The following is a 24,449-nucleotide window of genomic DNA, read 5'->3' on the forward strand; positions in this document are numbered from 1 at the left end:
CATTTTTTCACACGATAATTGTTTAATCTTTTATTTCAATCTGACCACGGAACAAAATTATAAAAAACTTCAGCAATAAGATACAAACAATAACACTGGATATATAAATAAAGTTATCTTATAAAAACCAACTAACTTATGAAAAATATTCATTACTCTGAATATAAAAAAATAATTGTTTTTTTTCAGAATATAAAACTTGTGCAAAAGTACAAAAAGCCAAAACTATTGTTTCCGAAGCATAAACCTGCTTCATAAAAAAGACAAATAATATAGAAATAACAGTCAGAAAGTATTGTACTAGCCATGGCTTGCATAATCACGTAGTAAACAATTCAACATGCTAGTGAGTTTCCATACTTCAGCAAACTACAATTAAAATAAACATTTTTAAATAGGTCAAAGAATGCTGCCTTTGAATCTGTTTACATCATGTTAAAGCTTTACATTCGACATAAGAGTCGGCAAAGCTCCTGATAGTTTACTTGACATATTGCTATGCATGGTCATACTTTGTTTATTGCTGTATGGAATAGCGTATTAGACTACTCTAGTCCATGCAGAGGAATAAAGTAGGAAAAAGTATACCGCGTGGCATACACTTTTTTAAAATGAGTTCCAATGGGCAACATATGCCACTGTAGGTTTATACTGTGGCATAGGTCACAGTATTGTGTCGGAGGCAACGTATACCTCCGAAGGAAAGCATGAACATGATGTGAACTGAGCCTTAGGCTTTTTGCACACGGCAGAGCCATGTGCAGGAGGCTGTTGTGTGGCACGCAAAGTCCCTATGGCTCCTTATGGTGGCAATGCTTCTAGGAGAGAATAGCTCTGTAATACGGCATCCGATCGCACGTGCCAAAATGTTTTCTACAAATCACATGGAAAACAAAAAATGTACGCCTTTGTTTTAAAACAGAGGCACATGTGGGTAAAGCGTGGTCCCATAGATTTCTCTAGGTGCCGTATTACAGCTTTATACAGTTCTTTACAAAAATCCCAACTTTACTAAGAATGCTTACTTATAGCTTTACATCTCAATAAAAGGTCAATAAAAGCTGAAGAGTTTAGACAAGATGACCGTGATCATTTCATTTACGTTATTCAAAAGTAGTAAGTTAAAGTGGTTGTCCCAGAAATGACATGATCGGTCAGAAATAAGGGTCAGGCCACTGGGACCCCTTACTAACCCCAAGAACAGGTCAGTGCTGGCGGTTTCTAGAACATCTATTGATTTCCATCTTCTGAGCAGGCCTGTTCTTGGGTTCAGTGAGGGTGACAGCAGCCAGACACCAACCAACCTTTTATGATATGTCTGACCGATGTGTTAAGAGTTATTTTTAAATTAACTCTTTTAAGTCCCTACTGATTTAACCAGACCACTATCTTTGCTTATAGACCTTCCTTACATTAATCAGTATCACATAAATGCATACATTTTACTTCCACAGAAACTTTGCTAAGGAAACCTTCCATTGTATTAGTCCGGAACATAAAATGGCAGTTTGCTAATGAGGTCACCAGTCTCCGTCTGCATTCGGTCATAGACCCACTTCCTGTTGCAGCGGCACTCGGGTCCACATTTGTTGGAGCTGCACTTAGGGCACGGATAGAAACACCCCTGGCAGCTCTCCTCCAGACAGTCACACAAGTCCCGGTTATTACACAGGAGTTTACCTTGCTTGTCATATTTCTTTAGAGATATCCTGAGAAAGACATTACATTTATTGATATGTTAGACGATACAGGATGTTACAGATTGATCCACATGCGGTGGGCTAATATTATTAGAACAAGACTATATTCTAGTGAAGAAAGCACATTTGGCTTCTCATTAATTATAGATTACATAAAATATCAAAGTATTATTTACACATTTATGAAAAAGATCTACCAAGTAGCTCATATTAGACTTTATTCACACCACTTTGTGTGTACTCCTGGCCAATATGCAGTGAAAATCTTCCAACGTAGAGATTTAACCATAGACGTCTATGGACCTCTTGTATGGCCAAAAAAATATCCTTTTGGTATATCTCTGGCCGGTATTAGTTGGCATACCTTTTTTTCAACTGTATGGATAAGCATATGTGACTGAGCTTCCAATAGCAGGGCATCATCGAAAAATGTATACTGCGTGATATACATTCTTTTTGCAATGTCAGATGTATGCAATTATATGGAATACAGTTGCATATGTTCAGGCTATACACCGCTGTATACATCCATACACAGAACGTGATGTGAACAGAGCCTTAAAGGGGTTATCCTCCCGCTAAAAATTAATGGCCTATCCTGATCAGTCGGGGTCAGACTCCCAGGACCCCCCAGCTGTTTTGAAGGGGGTGATGTGCTCGTACGACCGCTGCTTCCCCTTCATTTCTTCTTACTCACTGTGAATCGTCGACATGGACGTAGCCGTGATTCACAGTATTGCAGCCTTCTCCCATTGAAGGGAGTGGGCGAGAAGCCTGCAATAATTGTGAATCGCCGCTACTTCCGTGTCAACGATTGTGAGCAGGAAGAAACAAAGGGGAAGCAGCACTCGTACGAGCGCAGCACCCCCCTTCAAAACAGCTAATCAGAGGGGGGGGGGTGTCAAACCCCGACAGATCAGCTATTGATGTCCTATCTTGAGGACAGGCCATCAATTTTTAGAGGCTGGATGACCCCTTTAATCCAGAGTAATACTTGCTGCACTGGTTTTATATTTAGAGTATTCGATTTGTACTCCCCAACATTTGTGCAGTATTCATGCAATGAGAAAGAAGCACTTGAGGTGGTTTTACAGAGGCAGATTTCCTGGCCATTAAAGGAGCGCTGATCGATAATACAGAACGTCAATTGGGACTTGTTAGCTTTAGCTCCATTTACAAGGAGCAATGGTCAGAATGTATGGGGACGAACGATCTCGAATACGATAGTGAACATGCTGCTCTGTTTAATGTACAGGGTATCTATATACAGATAATGCGGAGTATTTTAATATTGCGGCCGAAACGGGGGGAGTTAATCATTGTCAAATCGGTATTCAATGAGAACGATCTCAAATACGATAGTTTGTCCACATACATTTGCATCTTTTTTGTCAGCACATACCCTGTTTACACGAGTAAATGTGCTTGGTACTAGTGACCAATTTTAAAAGATGCGATCAGCCGATGAACTAGCAATTGCTCGTTCGTCGGCTGATCGCTGCCGTGTTTATATAGGGCAACAATTGGGAACGAGCATTCGGATGAACGCTCATTTGTCAGAGAAATGGCCAGTGTAAAAGGGCCTTTACTACCACTAGCTAGTTTGAATATAAGTAGTCATTATATGGACACTAAAGGGGGGGAGGGGGGGGGGATCTATGATAAAGGTATGTGCAAGAGCAAAGGACAGGAAAAGTTGCCACAGGGACACATTAGAGCTAATTAATTGCAGGCATCAGGAAGCAAGAGGTTTTTCACAAATATTGTGCAGTAATAGGTTTTTTTTGTTAATGCCTTTGGTACCAAAGATCTGTAAAGGGTTGTACCAGTGTAAGCTCATTAGGGACAACTAGGCCCGAGGAAGCATAAGGGGGGCCAGGGCATCCCTGATAAAGGTGGTTAGGTGTAGCAGGGGGTTTAAAAATGGTGCTGGCCGCATGTCTGTGGGGAGGAGGGTGAACTCTTTGTTCACCTGGGGATAGGTGTAAGAAAGGGGCGTGACGGTGGGAAGACCTAGGTAAGCGCATCTGTAATGAGCAATAGGGGAGGGGGAGCGGGTAGGGGTTTATAAGGGCCGAGTAGAGAGAGGTAAGGCAGTACTTACCAGGAAAAGGAAAGAAGAAGATAGAACCGTCCCAGTAGAAGTAGTTTGGCGAAGTAGTCGCTGGAATGCAGCTGGTGTCTACTGCTGGAGCGAGACCAAGGCGGAAAATCGTGGTCCCCAGGCGTCTTCGGGATTCCATTAGGCCGGGTAAGTCTGTCCCATACCGCAAGGGGGTCTCCTCTGTCCCCCTGCCAGTCCCAAGGAGACAGTTATTCTTCCTCCCGCAGCCATCCGCGATCCTTCCCCCCTACCCTTGTCCACTGTCGTCCTCCCCCAGGCGTCTTGTTCTGCCCTGCAAGCCTCTTCCCGCCCCAAGCCGCAACCCCTCTCCTGCCGCAGGTCCACGCTGTTCGGGAGCATTCGGACCACGCAATTGGAAGTCCAGAACAGCGTCACTTCCGTAAGTTTAGCGGTCCGGCCGGAAACGCCATGGCCGCTGCCTCCACCGGTGCATGGTTACCCCACTAAGCATACATTACCCATCCTCTGCCACATCCGGTCCTCCCACTTGCCCTCCGTCCTCAGACACTTCCAAGTGGACTGTTCCAAACCCCATACCCTAATTTGGCCCCCTACTCAGCCCAATTTTTCCCAAACCCATCCCCCCTACTCAGTTTCCCTGCCACCACCCCAGCAGTGTTTTTATTATTTTAATGGGCCGCATATACACAGGGAGGGTAATTTTCAAGGTGGCTCTATGGGCATGCTAAACCCCCACCAATTTTTAAAGTTTGAAGGCTGTAAAAGGAAAAGGGGAAGGTAGGCGCAGAAGGGGGGGGGGGTCAGGCTAAGAACAGCTCATTAGTGGAAAAAGTGTTAGCAGCAGGCGGTCAGGATACTTATTCATGCTCATTGTCCCCGACATATGCAAATTTGCCACAGATTTGCTATTTGCTAGCCACTTATCAGGGTGGTATTCCTCCTTCAGTGATTTGTATATGGCATATCATATGCTATTTTAAATGTTTTTAACTTCTATGTAGTGTTTTGGTATTCAATAAACGGTTATTTTGTATACTCATATGGTTATTCTTTGAAAGTTATACCCGTTGCCTTATACATACCCATTTGTTTTGCTTTATATATAGTGGTTTGTAGGGTATGTGGCATGATATATGCAGTGCCTGCCAGTGATATACATGTATTTATCAGCATACTTGCCATTTCTTGGTGAATGTGACTTTTTGTGGCGTTTGGCACGCAGGAATCTTACATATTGATATTTTATATATCATTTTTTTCGTATATTGTTAGTGCGTTGGCTATGGCGCACGGTATGGCATCGGACATTGAGGCCAGGGAGGCTATTTGGAACAGCCAACTATCGTCAATATTTAGTACTAGTGTGGAGGTTGTAACTAATGTGGAATTCAAGACATTGACAGAGGAAATCATCATGTTACATAAAAAATATACCAGAGTCTGGTGGAACGTTAGAAGCTTGGAGGAATACTTGAAATTGGGCATTTCACCACGTGGGCTTAGAGCACAAATCTTTCCTGCATGGGAGGTTGATATTACCTTTAAATCAATATGGGAACAGGGTTTATTACAATGTTCCCATATACTCATACGTATGCTGATTGAACATGATAATAATCTGGTGGTTCAGATCAAAGAACGCATCAAGAGTTTAGAAAGTAAACTCACAGGATTTGACCAGACCCACATGGTTAAACCATTTCAAATGAAACTTAGGGAGATTATAGAAAAATATGAAAAAGATATTATTCAAGGCAAAAAACAAAAATTTCACAGAGATAGAACAGATTTTGAAAAACAGAGAGCATATAAATGGAAACATGCAGGGAATAGAAGGCAAGGATACACAAATACCCATACAAAACAAAATGTTGCACCATTTATCGCTGAAGAATCTACCAGTGATTTTTTATCTACGGACACCAGCGACACCGAAAGAGGACCAGGCGAGGTAAACGTGAGAAAAAGAGGACCGAGACATCGGGAATGGTCCCCCAAACGCAGCAAACGGAACTTTACGAAGCAACATCAAATTTGAAAAACACCGTAACACAACAATTACAAATTATCAACCTCACCTCATATGCACTAACACCTTTGGAAAGGTCAGTTCTAGAAAAAGGACTCACTTTTTCGCCCACGAGAAGGCTAGATAAATTCGAACTAACTAAGGATGTCTATTTATTTTGTAGACAACTCATGTTTAAAATACTATATCATCAACCCTCCATGATTGACACCTTACCGGAGGAGGATAGACAAGTATTCCGAGATCTTTTGGATCTACTCAAAGAGAATGAGAGCAATGAAGAACTAGGTAAGTTTAAATTTCCCTATAAAACCCCCTCACAAAAGACTCCGTCTTTTAAGCTATGTCCACCAATACAAATTTTTTTTGAACTAGTGTCTAAGGATATTCAGGACTTGGACATATCTAAACATCAACGGGACAACCTCACAAAACCTGAGAGATTAGCTTTATCCTCCTTGAGTGAAAATGACACATTTGTCATCAAAGAAGCAGATAAAGGAGGTAATATTGTGTTGTGGGGTACGGAACAATATACCCAGGAAGCGTTAAAACAACTAACTAATACATCTTTTTACCAGGTTTTACCATCTGACCCAACTGATACCTTTAAGAAAAAATTGGATTTACTTATTGATGCAGCATCCCATTATGGTACCATCAATAACAATGAATGTAAGTATCTAAAAACAGAGAAACCTATTATACCAACATTTTATTTGGTGCCCAAGGTGCATAAATCTTTGACTAATCCTCCAGGTAGACCAATTGTAGCTGGTATAGGTAGCCTTTGTGAAAAGGCCTGCACTTATATAGATTATTTTTTACAGCCCATGGTACTACAACTTAAATCCTATACTAGGGATTCTATGCATCTTATAGAACAATTGAATGACTTGGAGGTTCCCTTTGGCACCCTGGTTATATCCTTGGATGTAGAATCCCTGTATACTAATATTAGGCATCATTTGGGACTGAGAGCAGTTATGCATCACCTTAATCAGCAGACGGCATCTAACAGACAGCATGATTCCTTTTTGCTTGATCTTCTTGAATTTGTCCTTGGACACAATTATTTTGTGTTTGATAGGAAATTTTATCGCCAAGTTTCTGGCACAGCTATGGGGGCACGTTGTGCTCCCTCCTACGCTAACCTCTTTTTAGGTTGGTGGGAGGAGACATACGTATATTCATCTATAAGTTTTCAACAGCATGTCATTAAATGGCAAAGATATATAGATGACATTCTCATTTTTTGGACAGGGACAGCAGAAGAATGCGGGTCATTCATTGAAGAACTTAATGAGAATCCATGGAATATACGCCTCACTGCCAAAATTTCAAAGGAAATGGTTGAGTTCCTCGACTTAAAAATCAAAATGCACGGACCTCAAGTAAAGACCACACTGTACCGTAAAGAAACAGCTACTAATAATCTGCTCCATTACCAAAGTTTTCACCCTCCACACTTGAAAAATGGTATTCCAACAGGACAATTCCTGAGGATTAGGAGAAACTGTAGCGAGGAACAAGATTTCAAATTTCATGCAAAGGATCTAAGTGAAAGATTTAAATCAAGAGGATATCCACAAAAAGTTATTTCGAAAGCTTTTTCAAAAGCAGCAAAGAGCAATAGAATCCAGACATTCACACCCAAACATCGGATAAAAGACAACAAGCCAAGGATCATAACAGCCTATAACAGTCAATGGCAAGATATCACCAAAATATTAAATAGAAATTGGAACATTCTATTATGTGAACCCAAACTTATACCACACATAACCGAGAGACCTCTCCTAACAGCAAGAAGAGCCCGCAATCTTGGGGACAGGGTAACAAGAAGTCATTTTTCAAGACCGACGACACGACTAGGTAGAGGAACTAAACTTATAGGTTCATATGCATGTGGGGATTGCAATATATGTCAATTTGTTGAATCTAGTGACACTTTCACAGATCCAGTTGACAAAAAGCAATACCCACTTAAGTCATACATTAACTGTCGAACTAAAAATATCATTTATGCGATAACCTGTTCTTGTCCCAAGGTTTATATAGGTCAGACAAGTCAAGAACTACGAAAACGAATACAACATCACCTATCAACCATCAGATTGGCAGAAAGAGATATTAAACAAAACAAGATTCTGACCTCGGTGGCTTCACACTTTTTACAAGTACACAAAGGTAAGACTTCTAGTCTTAAAGTGACCGGTCTGGAACACATACAGACAAACATTAGAGGGGGCAATATAGTCCCCAGACTTCTGCAACATGAAGCAAGGTGGATCTTCAATGTAAAATGCATGTCCCCTAGGGGCATAAATGAAGAACTACTATTTACCGGTTTCTATAAAACATAACGAGTCATTTTTCATTTTTACATATAGATTTTTCTTATGTTCTATTTGCACAGATCACATATTTTCGTTCACATTTATTATGACCTTCATATTTATTATGATTTATTCAGGTCTCTTACATTTCACATAATAATTTTTATATCCTTTCCCTCATTTATTTTTCACGTTCTAAATGATCTAAGTCACTAATGTTTATTTTATTATTATCACATAGCACGTCATTTATTGGCATCGTTATATGACAGATATAGTAGTTCATCTTGAAGCCATAGGTCTGAGATCAATTATTAAGTATGTTTTCTCCTTCTAGATCATATCTATGTATAGTGATCGGTTCTGAGGTGTTGAGCATCATATGAGAACATATGGACACAGAAGAGGAAAAACAAAGAGAAAGAAAAATAATATATTGTATTATAATTTTGGATTTTTTTTTAAACGTATTAGGGAGGGGGAAGTGCATAGATATTTTTGAGTTATCAGGGGAAGCGGTGGCGGCAAAGGAGGAGGGAAGCGGTCAGTCACATAGGAAACAGTGGAAGACTATTGTGGAGTGGATCAAGGGGTTCCTAGTTTACACCAGTGTATGGGTGGAATCCAGACCGGAACATTGCACCAACATCTTAAAGTACGTGGACTTGGTGGTTGATGTGCATGTTTTTTACGGGGGACTGGGCTGATTTGAGTATGACAGGGCTTTCAGGAAAAAGATGGTAGGAAGTAAGATTTCGAGTTTTGGATTTATGGTCCAGATTGATGGGGTGAGAGAGAGGGTGCAGGTGGAAATAGAGGCCAAGGGGCCCAAACAATTCAGTAGGGGCAGAATGGTTTGTTAGGCATATAATGAAAGGAATTGTAATTGGGGGTTTGCATGTAGATTTAGACATGCGTGCTCCAAGTGTGGAGCAGGGCACCCCCAGGTGGAGTGCGGGGGGAAAAATGTGAAGGTAAGCCCAGTAATTCCTTTTATGGGTTTGCAAAAGGCGCAGTCCCCAGTGAACATAACCAGGCTAAGTGAGTGGCTAAGGCATTATCCTTATAGGGAAAAAGCTGTATTTTGGGAGGAGGGGTTTAAGTTCGGTTTTAAAATTACCTGTTGAGGGAGAGATGCAAGGTTCCAAAAAATTGAGAAACTTGAAATCGGCTGATATATTACCCGGAGTGTTGGAGCATAAGTTGTGGAAGGAGGTGGGGAGAATAGAGGGGCCTTCTGATGCTCCGCCAGTGAAAGGCATGTTGGTATCACCGTTGGGGGTGGTTCCCAAGAAAGAGGAGGGTAAGTACAGGATGATTCAGCACCTGTCTTACCCAAGAGGTGGGGGGGGGGGGGTCGGTCAACGATGCAATAGGTAAGGAAGTGAACAAGGTACATTATCAGTCATTTGTGTCAGCGGTAGAATGGGTAAGAGGATGTGGAAAGGGGGCATTGATGTCCAAGGTAGATATTGAATCCGCTTTTAGATTGTTACCATTGCATCCGGAGAGTTTTAACCCCTTCCCGCTATTGGGCGTGACTGTACGTCCAGATGCAAAGTGCGTTCCCGCACAAGGGCGTACAGCCACACGCTGTAGATAAAGCGAGCACAGGAGCTGTGCGTGCTTCATCTTCAGTGGCTGTCAGCTGTCATACATAGCTGACATCTCGCTGCAATGGCTGTTACTGCCGATCGCAGCCATTTAGCCCCTTCAATGCGGCTGTCAATGGTATCCGCCGCATTGAAGTGCTTGACAGAGGGAGGGAGCTCCCTCTGTACCCCCCGGGTCCCCCCAAAATGGATCGCGGGTGGCGATGGCTGCTATGGCAACCAGGAAGCCGTTGCTAGGCTTCCTGGTTGCCCAGGTACGGAAGCCTATTAGGTCCTGCCCGAGGCAGAACCTAATATGCTAACTGTCAGATGAATGACAGTTACAATACACTGCACTACATTAGTGCAGTGTATTGTACTGGGGATCAGAAGACCAGATATTCAAGCCCCCAGGTCAGTGTAAAAGAAAGAGTGAAAAAAGTTAAAAAAAAATGTTAAAGAAAAAATAAAAGTTTTCACCAATAAAAACAATAAATCGCCCTGTTTCTCTGATCAACTCCTTTATTATTAGAAAAAAAATGAAAACATGAAAAAAAAAACTATACACAATAGGTATCGCCGCGTTCAGAACGGCCTGATCTATAAAAATATCACATTATTTTTACCGCACAGTGAACACCGTAAAAATTGTTAATAAAAAACAATGACAGCATTTTATTTTTTGGTCATCTGGTCAAAAAAAATGTAATAAAAAGTGATCAAAAAGTTGCAAGTAACGCAAAATGGTACCAATAGAAACTACAGTTCGTCACGCATAAAACAAGCCCTCCAGCAGCGATATCAACTAAAAAATAAAAAATAAGTTATGGCTGTCAGAAAATGGCGGCACTAAAACATGATTTTTTTTTTTAGAAAATAGTATTTTTATTGTGGGAACATAGTGAAACGTAAAAAAACAATATAAATTTGGTGTCGCTGCAATTGTATCGATCCGCAGAATAAAGTTAACATGTTGGTTATACTGCATGGTGAACAATAAAAAAACAAACAAAAAAAACCGCATGTACCCCAAAATGGAACCAATAAAAATTAGAACTCGTTCCACAAAAAACAAGCCCTTACACAGCTCCATCAACGGAAAAATAACACGTTATGTCTCTCAAAACGCAATGATGCAAAATTATGCTAAATGACGGCCCAGACTAATTTTTTAGGTCCAGTAGAATTTCACTAAATACCCCTCATCATCATTTGCTGGACCCCACAGGTGGACCCTGTAGATGCAGCGGAGATGAGGAAACTTTAGGGCCTTGTGCAGCTTATAGGGCTAGTGAGAAGTCAAATATAAGGCAATACTGGAGCGCAAATATTTTGTATAATACCCAATAAACCCGGCCTGTGAATAAAGGATTGGTTCAAAGTTTACCACACTAATCCATGGATTATTTGTTCACCCCATTATTACATCATCCTATTATGACCTGTTGTACTCCACCTAGCTTACATATACCCTGATGTACTCTGCCCAGTTTACATATGCCCCCACATTATAAACTGAAATACCAGTAAAACACCAAGCAAAATCTGTGCTTCAAAAGCCAAATGGTGGTCCAACTGAGCCTGGCAGTGTGCCCAAACCGCAATGTATGACCACATATGGGGTATTACTGTATTCTGGGGAACCCGCTTAACAATTTATGGGATGTGTGTCTACGGTGGTACAAGCTGGGCACAAAACATTGTGCACTGAAATGGCATATCTGTGGAAAACAGCAATTTTCAATCTGCAACATCTATTGTTTACTCATTTTTGCAAAACACTTGTGCGGTCAAAATGCTCACTACACCCCTAGATAAGTTCTTTGAGGGATCTAGTTTCCAAAATGGGGTAATTTTTCAGGAGTACCACTGTACTGATACTATAGCTCAATGCAACATGGTGTCAAAAAACGAATCTTGTAAAATCTCCACTCCAAATACTAAATGGCGCTCCTTCCCTTTAGAGCCTTGCTGTGTGTCCAAATAGCAGTTTATGACCACATGTGGGGTATTTCCCTACTCTGGAGAGAATGCTTTACAAATGTTACGGTGCTTTTTCCGCTTTAATTTGTTGAGAAAATGAAAAATTTTGACCTAATGCTACAGGTTATTGGAAAATAATGTAATTTTTCATTTTCACTGCCCATTTGTAATAAAATCTATGTGACACCTGTGGGGTCAAAATGCTCACTACCCCCCTAGATGAATTCCTCAATGGGTGTAGTTTGCCAACTGGAGTCACTTTTGGGGAGTTTCCACTGTACTGATACCTAAGGGGCTTTGCAAAGCGACATGGTGCAGAAAAACCAATCCAGCAAAATCTGCTCGCCAAATGGCGCTCCTTCACTTCTGAGCCCTGATGTGTATTCATACAGTGGTTTATTACCACATATGGGGTATTTCCATATTCTGGAGAAGTTGCTTTGCAAGTGTTATGGTGCTTTTTCTCCTTTATTTGATGAGAAAATGAAACATTTTGATCTAAAGCTACATCATAGTGGAAAAAAATGTCATTTTTAATTCTTACTGCACAATTCTAATGAAATCTATGAAACACCTGGGGGGGGGGGGGTGTCAAAATGCTCACTACACCCCTAGTTGAATTCCTCTAGGGGTGTCGTTTCCCAAATGGAGTCACTTTTGGTGGGTTTCCTTTGTTTTTGCACCACAAGGCCTCTTCTAACCTGACATGGTGCCTGAAATATAATTTAAGAAAAGGAAGGCCGAAAAATCCACTAGGTGCTCCTTTGCTTCTGGGGCCTTTGTTTCAGGCCCGTAGCACACTAGGGCCAAATGTGGGATATTTCTAAAAACTGCAGAATCAGGACAATAAATATGAAGTTGTGATTCTCTTTTAAAAACGTTCAGTATTACAGGAAAAAAATAGATTAAAATGGAATTTCTGCAAAAAAAGTAAAATTTGCAAATTTCCCTTCCACTTTACTTTAGGTGTTTCACAGGAATTAAAGGGTTAAGGAACTTTCTAAATGCTGTTTTGAATACTTTAAGGGGTGCAGTTTTTAAAATGGGGTGATTTGGCAAGGTTCCAGTTTTGTCAGCTACTTAAAGAGGCTCTGTCACCAGATTTTGAAACCCCTATCTGCTATTGCAGCAGATAGGCGCTGCAATGTAGATTACAGTAACGTTTTTATTTTTAAAAAACGAGCATTTTTGGCCAAGTTATGACCATTTTTGTAATTATGCAAATGAGGCTTGCAAAAGTCCAAGTGGGTGTGTTTAAAAGTAAAAGTCCAAGTGGGTGTGTATTATGTGCGTACATCGGGGCGTTTTTAATACTTTTACTAGCTGGGCGCTGTGAAGAGAAGTAACATCCTCTTCTCTTCAGAACGCCCAGCTTGTGACAGTGCAGATCTGTGACGTCACTCACAGGTCCTGCATCGTGACGGCCACATCGGCACCAGAGGCTACAGTTGATTCTGCAGCAGCATCAGCGTTTGCAGGTAAGTCGATCTTACCTGCAAACGCTGATGCTGCTGCAGAATCAACTGTAGCCTCTGGTGCCGATGTGGCCGTCACGATGCAGGACCTGTGAGTGACGTCACAGATCTGCACTGTCACAAGCTGGGCGTTCTGAAGAGAAGAGGATGTTACTTCTCTTCACAGCGCCCAGCTAGTAAAAGTATTAAAAACGCCCCGATGTACGCACATAATACACACCCACTTGGACTTTTACTTTTAAACACACCCACTTGGACTTTTGCAAGCCTCATTTGCATAACTACAAAAATGGTCATAACTTGGCCAAAAATGCTCGTTTTTTTAAAATAAAAACGTTACTGTAATCTACATTGCAGCGCCTATCTGCTGCAATAGCAGATAGGGGTTGCAAAATCTGGTGACAGAGCCTCTTTAAGAGGGCAGCAGTGGCAGTAGGGCTAGAAAACGACAAAATTGGTTCACATTCTTTCACAGCTGGGGCGGCAGCAGAAGCAGCAGCAGCAGGATCAGATGAGGGGAGGATTAAGCATTTGGGGAGATGTAAATCCAATGCCTTACGCACTTATATTCGTCCATTGCTATATTAGTGATTGTATGGTCTCTCCCGCAGAAGAAAAAAAAAATAAAGTGTATGGGTGATGGGACACTCCTTCGTGTACTGGGCCTCAGAGAGACCAAATAGGAGACCGTATGGATTACAACTGGGCCTGCCAGGCGACGGGGTCAAGGTGAAGTGGTTCGGGAGACGTGGACCTCGATGGTTCCAAATGAGAATGCTGGTGAAGGAAGCTGAAAAGGGGGGGTGCCCGCAGGTGATCGTGATGCATACTGGAGGGAACAACCTGACTAGTACCAAAGCTTGGGTACTGGTCAACAAGATGAAGGTGGATGTTGCCGTATGGAAAGAAAGGTGGCCAGGAATAAAGTTTTTGTGGTCAGAGATTATTCAAAGGCAAAGTTAGATGGGGCAACATCAACAGTGGCCATTGAAAAGGTGAGGAAGAAGGTCAACAAGACCATGAAGGACTTTATGGTGGAGATGGAAGGAGTTTTTATTCAGCACAAAGGTATTGATTTTGGGTGCCAAGGAATGTACAGGAATGATGGTGTACACTTATCAGATGTGAGACTGGACATATTTAGCAACAATCTGCAAGAAGGACTGGAGTACTGGTGCAAAGGAGTTTTTTAGTGGGTAAAAAAAAAGGAAAGATCGGCGGAGGGGAGCCTACCTTTTTTGGTGGCGGATCGTGGCACTGCACTCCTGTTAGAGCGGTTTTGGTGATGGACCACGGTGAGCTTACAACCAGCTATACGGCGGGGTGAACTCACGTGGCGGGGGGGGGGGACACTAGTTATACGGCAGGTCCCTACGATGTTTTGGGCCTGGGTAATCACGAAGGCCGGACGACAGTCTGGCGGCTGCCTGGGGGGGGACGACAGCCGTGGCAGGGGGCATGGCTGTCCTGGTTTACAGGATGCGAGCTGGGGGCAGGTGGGCCCCAGCTCAGGGAGTGCCATGTCGCGATAGAGGTCAGGCTACTCCTGCGCTGTATTGCCTATGGTAAATGTTTTTTAATAAATGGTGGTGCATGCCACAATTTACTTGCCAATTTAAGTCTGATATGTTAATGTTTAAAGTATGTTACTAAGGGTGTAGCACGTGCACACCTTATTAGGAATGAGGGATGACTAGGCCCGAGGAAGCATAAGGGGGGCCAGGGCGTCCCTGATAAAGGTAGTTTGGTGTAGCAGGGGATTTAAAAATGGCACTGGCCACATGGCCAATGGCACCAGCATGTCTGGGGGGAGGAGGGTGAACTCTTTCTTACACCTACCCCCAGGTGAACAAAGGGGAGTTACGGTGGGAAGAGCTAGGTAAGCACATTAGTAATGAGCAATAGTAGCTAGGGGTTTATAAGGTCAGAGCAGAGAGAGGCAAGACAGAACTTACCAGGAGAACTTACCAGAAGTAAGAACCGTCCCCACTATGAAGCCTACTGAACTGCACTCTGACAGGGTGTACAATGATAGTGCCTGCTCACTGCATTGGTTGAGAAGGTGAAGGAATCTTTACCTCCAGGCCATCAATGAATCGGCAACAAAGTGCACTCTCTCACAGAGATGGATCACCAAGTGCCTGAATGAATATATACAGGGGGTCTATAGTTTGCTGACATGTTCAAAATAATATTAGCCATCTTTTATTTATAAGTGTCAGGGAGATTTGAGATTAAAAAAAAAATTCTCTGTAGAAAGCACCCGCTCCGAAATAATGACAGCCAACGTACCGCCATTAACAGTCATCCGCATATTATTTGGATAATGCATATTATTTTGGCACTATATAGAAGTATTATGTGGGTGCTTTATGGGAGTATTATAGGCATACTGCATATTACGGACACAGGTGCCCTGCCTGTTATAATAGAGCTCTGGTAACAAAACATTCATGTGATCACCACATGAACAGAACTTCATAATCTGGAAGCAACAATAATGGTTACCATTCAATGACGTCAAGCGGAGATTTTAAATTATAAACAGCTGATCTAAAGTATATTAACATTTTGCATATATTTTGATTACACAATAAATAAGCTTTATTTGCTTAACCCCTTTAGGACGCAGCCTGTTTTGGCCTTTTAGCACAGCCGATTTTTTCAAATCTGACGTGTTACTTTATGTGGTAATAACTCCGGAATGCTTTTACCTATCCAAGCGATTCAGAGATTGTTTTCTCATGACATATTTTACTTTAGGATAGTGGAAAAATTTGGTCGATAAATTCAATATTTATTCATGAAAAACACCAAAATTTTGAGAAAATGTGCAAAAATGTGCATTTTTCTAAATTTAAATGTATCTGCTTGTAAAACAGATAGTAATACCACACAAAATAGTCACTAGTTACCATTTCCCATATGTGTACTTTATATTTGCATCATTTTTTGAAAATCCTTTTATTTTTGTAGGGCGTTACAAGGCTTAGAACTTTAGCAGCAATTTCTCACATTTTCAAGAAAATTTCAAAAGGCTATTTTTACACGGGCCGGTTCAGTTCTGAAGTGGTTTTGAGGGCCTTATATATTAGAATCCCCCAATAAGTCACCCCAGTTTAAAAACTGCACCCCTCAAAGTATTCAAAACAGCATTCAGAAAGTATTTTAACACTTTAGGCGTTTCACAGGAAATAAATCAAAGTAAATGGGAAATGTACAAATTTCTCTTTTTTTTGCCGAAATTAATTTGTAATAAAAAAAATTGTGTAACACAGAAGGTTTTACCAGAGAAATACAACTCAATATTTATTGCCCAGGTCCTGCAGTTTTTAGGAATATCCCACAGGTGGCCCGTGTGTCCTAATGGACCGAAACACCGGCCTCAGAAGCAAAGGAGCACCTAGTGGATTTTGGGGCCTGCTTATTTTAAGATTATATTTTAGGCACCATGTCGAGTTTGAAGAGGTCTTGTGGTGCCAAAACAGTGGAAACTCACCAAAAGTCACCCCATTTTGGAAACTAGACCCCTCAAGGAATTTATCTAGGGGTATAGTTAGCACTTTGACCCCACAGGTATTTTGCTATATTTATTGGAGTTAGTCTGTGAAAATTAAAATCTACTTTTTTTCTGAAATAACAGACATTTTTAATATTTACAAGGAAGAAAGAAGAAAATGCACCCCAACATTTGTAAAGCATCTTCTCCCGATTACGGAAATACCCCATATGTGGTAATAAACTGCTGTTTGGACCCATGGCAGCGCTCAGAAGGGAGGGAGCGCCATTTGGATTTTGGAGCGCAGATTTTGCTGGATTGGTTTTTAGTGCCATGTCGCAATTGCAACCCCCTGGAGGGAACAAAATAGTGGAAACACCCCAAAAGTGACCCCATTTGGGAAACTACACCCCTCAAGGAATTTTTCTAGGGGTATAGTAAGCATTTATACCACACAGGTCTTTTGCAGAATTTAGTAGAATTATGCCGTGAAAATGAATATAAACATTTTTGTCCACTAAAATGTTGAATTTTTTCATTTTCACAATGGATAAAGGAGAAAAAGTCGCCTTAAATTTGTAACGCAATCTCTCCCGAATATGACAATACCCCACATGTGGTAATAATTTATTTTTTTAATAGAAATTAATTAACCTTTGCAGGACTGATCCTTTTTTGCTTTTCCATTTTAGTTTTTCACTCCCCGCCTTCCAAACGCCATAACTTTATTTTTCCATGAATTGAGCGGTGTGAGGGCTTATTTTTGGCAGGACGAGCTGTAGTTTTTATTGATACAATTTTTTGGTACATGCAAATTTGTGATCACTTTTTATTAGATTTTATTTAGAGCTTTGGTGGCCAAAAACAGTGATTTTGGCGTTTTAAATTCTTAATTTCTTACGGCGTTCATAATGCGCTATGTCAATTTTACTTTATTCTGAAGATCGGTACGACTACGGCGATACCATATGTATATATTTTTTTTATGTTTTGCGGCGTATGCACAGTAAAATCACTTCTTTATAAAATAATTTTCTGTGTCCCCATATTCCGAGAGCTGTAACTTTTTTTATTTTTCAGTCAAAAAAAGCTGTGTAAGGGCTTGTTTTTTGTGGGACGGGTAGTAGTTTTTATTGGTACTATTTTCGGGTACGTGCGACTTTTTGATCACTTTTTATTCTATATTTTGGGAGGGGTGGTGACCAAAAAATAGTGATTCTGGCATTGTTTTTAGTTCGTTTTTTTTGCAGTAAAAATAACATTATGGTTTTATAGATTGGGTCGTTACGAACGCGGTGATACCAAATAGGTGTACTCTTTTTTTAACGGTTTCATTTTTTCCCTATAATAAGTGACTTATTATAGGAAATTTTTTTTTTAATTTTTTGTTTACTTTTGACTCTTTTCTTACCTGCAGCTCTGATCGCTGCTAGAATACTAACGTATTCCAACTGTTAGTGTGACGTCACAGTCACTCTGACAGTCTACGAGGACCAGCCAGAGGCTGATCCTCATAGGCTTGCATACATAGCAGACCCAGGGGCCGTTATCTTGCCCCCGGGTGCCATCACAAGCATCAGCAGCTCCCACAATTGCACAGGGGCTGCGGATGTGCTACAAACCCTGTACATGCGGAGATTGCAATCGAGCCCCGCATGTAACGGGTTAATTGCCGAAATCAGCGGCAATGAGCTGCTGATCGGAAACAGTGGAGTGTCAGCTGTCAGGGACAGCTGACCTCGCGGTTCCCGATGCACACCGTCGCCGACACGGTCACCGACACGGTCATCGACAGTGTGCATCGCGAACGGCAGTGACGTCCGGTCACTCTGACAGGATGTCTATTAGGAGGCTGATCCGGATAGGCTTCCGTACATGGCAGACACAGAGGCCATTACTTGGCCTCCAATCGCCATGCTAGCCATCTGCATGATTTCATCGTGAGGTCTGCCGATGAGCTAGAAAACCCTGAATGCGGTGATTGCAATCGATCACCGCAATCAAGGGGTTAATTGCCGAAATAAGACGCTGATCGGCATACAGTGGAGTGTCAGCTGTCAGGGACAGCTGGCCTCCCGGTTCCCGGTGCACACTGTCGCCGACAAAGTGCACCGGGAACCACACAGTAACTGTACGTCCCTGTGCACTAAGACACTGGCCACATGTACGTACAGTTGCGTCCTGGTGCGCCTAGGGGTTAAACCATGATAACCCTTTAATAGCTGAAAGCAGGAGTTGCACATATCAGATATATATATATATATATTTCCAAACGAACAGGCAGCACAACATCGGTTCCAATTCAGTGAAAAAAGGTTTATTCACCCATACGTCAGTGCAACGTTTCAGCCCACATGGGCCTCTCTCAAGCATGCTTGAGAAAGGCCCATGTGGGCTGAAACGTTGCACTGACGTATGGGTGAATAAACCTTTTTCACTGAATTGGAACCAGTGTTGTGCTGCCTATGCGTTTGGAAATACATATGTGGGACTAGAGTCTGAGGTCCTAAGGCTTGTGCACACACAACTACGCATACTTTGCGTTTATATGTGCTGCTCTTCTTTTTTTCTACTAACTATACTATATTAGATTATATTATATATACACACATACACACTATTTGGGGCAGAAATATTTTGGTTTTAAACAGAGCTAGCTCAAGAAATAGAAATGGTTTATGTTTTTGCAAAATAATTAACTTTATATATACAGGGCAAATGACACAGTATTGTCCCTTACTTGTTGGTAGTGTAATATCCATTCATCTGAGACATATAGGCTTTCTTCTTTTGTTTTCGGGTTTCAGGATTAAAGTCAGCGACCTGAGGCCCAGGATTTTGAAAGGCTAAACATTTCAATTGTCTATCAATTTGCTGTAAAAACAATAGAGGTTATAAAAATTATCAGTACTTAACACAGTCTGATCGCCCCACTATACTTCCCCAAGCCTCCCTTTTAATACACAGATTACAGGTAATCTACTATATTTCTTGCTTTCCCCCCTTGTATTGCTTAGGCTTCATTCACATATGTGCTAGGGTCCCGTTCCGACGTTCCGTCTGAGCTTTCCATCGGAACGGGTCCCTGACTGACACAAACGGAAACCAAAAGGTTTCCGTTTCCATCACCATTGATTTCAATCGTGACTGATCAGGTCCCAATGCTTTCAGTTTGTCTCAGTTGTCGTTTTTCCGTAATCAATAGCGTAGTGTTTTTGATGCGGAAACTACGGCAAAAAACGCCCAAAATCGCCTCATCGATTTCAATGGAAGGCAGAGGCGTTTTTTCCGCTCACGGGAAAAAGAAGCGACATGCCCTATGTTCGGGCATTTCCATCTCTTCCTCCCGTTGATGTTAATGGGAGGTCAGAAAAAGTGGTTTTCACAGTGTTTTTTGCCCGTGGCGCTCAATGGCCGCGGCAGAACAATGTAGCAAAAAACAGTGTGCAGGCAGGTCAAAATTTGCCTCAAAATTTCTGAAGGAATTTTGAGGCAGATTTTTCCACCTGCAAAAATCTCCATGTGAACAGGGCCTAAAGTGCATGTTTGTTCCTGTTGCCTGCACTGTAGGGTAGGAATGCATGCACAAGTACACAGTGGCTGCCACTTTAAAGGGGTCCATGTGGCTGTCACTAACATTAAAACCACTGACAAGTGAAGTGAATTGAATTACATTCATGATCTTATTACAATGGTATATGTCAAGAGGGGGGGGGGGGGGTAGATTAGGCGGCAAGTAAACAGTCAGCTCCTGAAGTTGGTGTGTTGTAAGGACCTGTGTGACTGATAAGAGCCGAATAGTAATGGCTAGATGACTGGGTCAGAGCATCTATAAAACGGAAGGTCTTGTGGGGTGTTTGGTCTGCAGTGGTCAGTAAATGCATTACCAAAAGTGGTACAAGGAAGGACAACGGGTGACCTGGCAACAGGGTCATGGGCACCCAAAGCTAATTGAGGCGTGTGGGAATGAAGACTAGCTAATCTGGTCTGATCCCACAAAAGAGCTACTGTAGCACAAATTGCTGAAAAAGTTAGTTAGATGTGATAGATCCCTTGTCTACCACCGAAAAGTACCTACAATGGGCACTTGAGCAGACCTGGACCACGAAGTAATGGAAGACGGTGGCTTGCTCTGATGGATCACATTTTCTTTTACATCACGTGGGCAGGAGGTTGCATGTGGGTCATTAACTGGGGGAAGAGATAGCACCCAGATCTGTTATGGGAAGAAGACAAGCCAGCAGAGGCAGTGTAATGCTTTAGGCCATGTTCTGCTAGGAAACCGTGGATCCTGGCATTTATGTGGATGTTACTTTGATAGCCACCACCTACCTGAACATTGTTGCAGACCAAGTACACCCCATTATGACAGTGTTATTCCCTAATGACAGTTGTATCTTTCAGCAGGAAAATGTGCACTGGAACATAACAAAGCGTTCAAAATGTTGACTTGGATCTCAATCCAAATGAGCATCTGCGACGGACCCGCCACTGTGTTGTGGCTTCCGTTATAAACAAAAGCCACAAGGCAAATGTGAACAGAGCATTATGGTGGTTTTATGGTTATGGCTGAACGGTGTATACTAGTTGAGCAGTAATAGTGTTAAATAAGTGGCACGTGCATTTGTAAGAAATCCAGAATGAATTGAGTAGAATGTTAGATTGTGAAAGGCATACCAACTGTTTCTGGGGTCTTGGATGGTCATCTTTAATAGCATCTCTCTCCATGCCTTCTTGTCCTTCATTGTTTTTTGCACACATTGATTTTTCACTCATTGTGAGCTTTAGAAATCTATAAAGTAAAAAAAAAATAAGTATAGTTTGTACTATAAGAAAATGAAATGTCTGCTCTATTTATGAAAGAATACTTTGCCATATAGTATATACACATTACATATAGTTTTTCAAACGTGCTTTACTTGTTTACCACTTTATTTGGTGAGGTGCATTATATACACTACCGTTCAAAAGTTTGGGGTCACCCAGACAATTTTGAGTTTTCCATGAAAACTCACACTTATATTTATCAAATGAGTTGCAAAATGACTAGAAAATATAGTCAAGACATTGACAAGGTTAGAAATAATGATTTTTATTTCAAATAATAATTTTCTCTTTCAAACTTTACTTTCGTCAAAGAATGCTCCATTTGCAGCAATTACAGCATTGCAGACCTTTGGCATTCTAGCTGTTAATTTGCTGATGTAATTGGGAGAAATTTCACCCCATGCTACCAGAAGCCCCTCCCACAAGTTGGATTGGCTTGATGGGCACTTCTTGCGTACCATACGGTCAAGCTGCTCCCACAACAGCTCTATGGGGTTGAGATCTGGTGACTGCGCTGGCCACTCCATTACAGATAGAATACCAGCTGCCTGTTTCTTCCCTAAATAATTCTTGCATAATTTGGAGGCGTGCTTTGGGTCATTGTCCTGTTGTAGGATGAAATTGGCTCCAATCAAGCGCTGTCCACAGGGTATGGCATGGCGTTGCAAAATGGAGCAATAGCCTTCCTTATTCAAAATCCCTTTTACCTTGTACAAATCTCCCACTTTATCAGCACCAAAGCAACCCCAGACCATCACATTACCTCCACCATGCTTGACAGATGGCGTCAGGCACTCTTCCAGCACCTTTTCAGTTGTTCTGCGTCTCAAAAAATGTTCTTCTGTGTGATCCAAACACCTCAAACTTCGATTAGTCTGTCCATAACACTTTTTTCCAATCTTCCTCTGTCCAATGTCGGTGTGCTTTTGCCCATATTAATATTTTCCTTTTATTAGCCAGTCTCAGATATGGCTTTTTCTTTGCCACTCTGCCCTGAAGGCCAGAATCCCGGAGTTGCCTCTTCACTTTAGACGTTGACACTGGCGTTTTGCGGGTACTATTTAATGAAGCTGCCAGTTGAGGACCTGTGAGGCGTCTATTTCTCAAACTAGAGAGTACTTGTCTTGTTGCTCAGTTGTGCAGCGGGGCCTCCCACTTCTCTTTCTACTCCGGTTAGAGCCTGTTTGTGCTGTCCTCTGAAGGGAGTAGTACACACCGTTGTAGGAAATCTTCAGTTTCTTGGCAATTTCTCGCATGGAATAACCGTCATTTCTAAGAAGAATAGACTGTCGAGTTTCACATGAAAGCTCTCTTTTTCTAGCCATTTTGAGAGTTTAATCGAACCCACAAATGTAATGCTCCAGATTCTCAACTAGCTCAAAGGAAGGTCAGTTTTATAGCTCCTCTAAACAGCAAAACTGTTTACAGCGGTGCTAATTGCACAAGGGTTTTCAAATCATCCATTAGCCTTCTAACAAAGTTAGCAAACACAATGTACCATTAGAGCACTGGACTGATGGTTGCTGGAAATGGGCCTCTATACACCTATGTAGTTATTGCATTAAAAACCAGACGTTTGCAGCTAGAATAGTCATTTAGCACATTAACAATGTAGAGTGTATTTCTGATAAATTTAATGTTATCTTCATTGAAAAAAAAAAACCTGTGCTTTTCTTTCAAAAATAAGGAAATTTCTAAGTGACCCTAAACGTTTGAACGGTAGTGTGTGTGTGTATATATATATATATATATATATATATATACACACACACACACACACACACACACACATATATACAACTTGGGGTATGTTCGCTCACAGGATCACCATATCCGGGGTCAAGATGGTTGGCACACTTGAAAGATTTCACCCCTATACAGTGTATTCAGTTTGAAACTGGCCGCAACCAGCTTTATTGTCTTCATACATGAAAAGCAGTTTTACAAAACTGTACAAGATAAACGCTAGGCTGCCCAGCCTCTAACTAGACAACTTCCCTAGCTATGAGGGTGAAAGGCCTTCTGCCCAGCACCTCACAACAAACATATGTTGTTACCAGAACTTTTGACTCCCACAGGCTGGCAATGCCTGTGGTGAATAGATCACACCTTTTTTAAAGCAGGCAGCTAATTAGACTCCTAAGGCAGTCCAAACCCTGTACTGTCCTAAAGACAGAGTGGAACTTCTTTTCCACTCTAGCAATCCATACGTTTTTCCAGTGTTTTACCATAATAAATGAGAAAGGACACTTTCTCTAGTAACATTGCTTTTCCTTAGTACATTCTGGGCCCAAATCCTGCCGCTCAGTAGCCACACTGCTATATATCCTCCCCCCTGATCACAACCGTGGATGGGATGACTTGAGTACAACCCCCCGGGGTCAGAGTTCCTACATTGGCATTCCATCTCACATAAAACACACGATATACCATCTAAATTGGAGGCGCTATCCTACATCAAACATTTGACTCGTGTCTATCATTCTTTTATCAATATATGTACTTTCTACTAGGGCCGATTCTAGCTTTTCTGCTGCTTGAGATGAAGATTGAAATGGCACCCCCACCAGATCTTGGCTGTTCTACATCACTAGCAGCCTCACATAAAAAAAAAAATATCATACCACCCATTATCTCGCTGCAGATCAGTGACTACAGTACTGATTAGAGGCAGAATAAACATTTACATTAAGTGACTCACAGGTGACGTCTCCATCGGGTCCAGACTTCCATGAGGACTTCTCCTGGCCATGACCCATTTCTGCAGTTTTCAGGCTTTTCTGCACATATAAGATAAAGTTCTCGTGGTGCCACACACACACACACCCCTAAATATTATAGCACCATACACTGCACCTCTAATTATATAGAACCATACACGGTGTCCCTGATTATAATAGCACCATACACTTTGTCACA

At 41.6% G+C, this 24,449-nt stretch overlaps 2 protein-coding genes across 2 annotated transcripts in view; one reads left to right on the top strand and one right to left on the bottom strand.

Annotated features, from left to right (window-relative positions):
- Positions 1-203: 203 nt before the first annotated feature.
- The window catches only part of ARL14EPL (ARF like GTPase 14 effector protein like), a 57,322-nt gene continuing 33,076 nt past the window's right edge, over positions 204-24,449 (bottom strand). Inside the window, exons 2-4 of the mRNA XM_075854816.1 lie at positions 21,381-21,495; positions 19,444-19,577; positions 204-1,709 (exon numbers count right to left, since the gene is read on the bottom strand). Coding sequence (XP_075710931.1) covers positions 1,484-1,709; positions 19,444-19,577; positions 21,381-21,479 — 459 coding nt within the window. The 5' untranslated portion in view covers positions 21,480-21,495 and the 3' untranslated portion in view covers positions 204-1,483. The remainder of the gene's footprint in view (positions 1,710-19,443; positions 19,578-21,380; positions 21,496-24,449) is intronic.
- On the top strand, positions 5,773-8,562 carry LOC142657131 (uncharacterized). The gene is made up of 4 exons (XM_075832186.1): positions 5,773-5,891; positions 5,979-6,490; positions 7,079-8,005; positions 8,492-8,562. Exons 1-4 carry the CDS (start codon positions 5,773-5,775, stop codon positions 8,506-8,508), a joined length of 1,575 nt encoding a protein of 524 aa, XP_075688301.1. The 3' UTR covers positions 8,509-8,562.

The sequence above is a fragment of the Rhinoderma darwinii genome, chromosome 1 (genome assembly GCF_050947455.1).
Source record: "Rhinoderma darwinii isolate aRhiDar2 chromosome 1, aRhiDar2.hap1, whole genome shotgun sequence".
Lineage (NCBI taxonomy): Eukaryota > Metazoa > Chordata > Amphibia > Anura > Rhinodermatidae > Rhinoderma > Rhinoderma darwinii.

Coding starts and splice junctions, on each gene's coding strand:
- LOC142657131 (XM_075832186.1), top strand. CDS start 5,773: ATGGTCCCCCAAACGCAGCAAACGGAACTTTACGAAGCAACATCAAAT. Junction 5,892..5,978: donor GCACTAACACCTTTGGAAAG/GTCAGTTCTAGA, acceptor TTTATTTTGTAG/ACAACTCATGTTTAAAATAC. Junction 6,491..7,078: donor TACCATCAATAACAATGAAT/GTAAGTATCTAA, acceptor TTTTTTGGACAG/GGACAGCAGAAGAATGCGGG.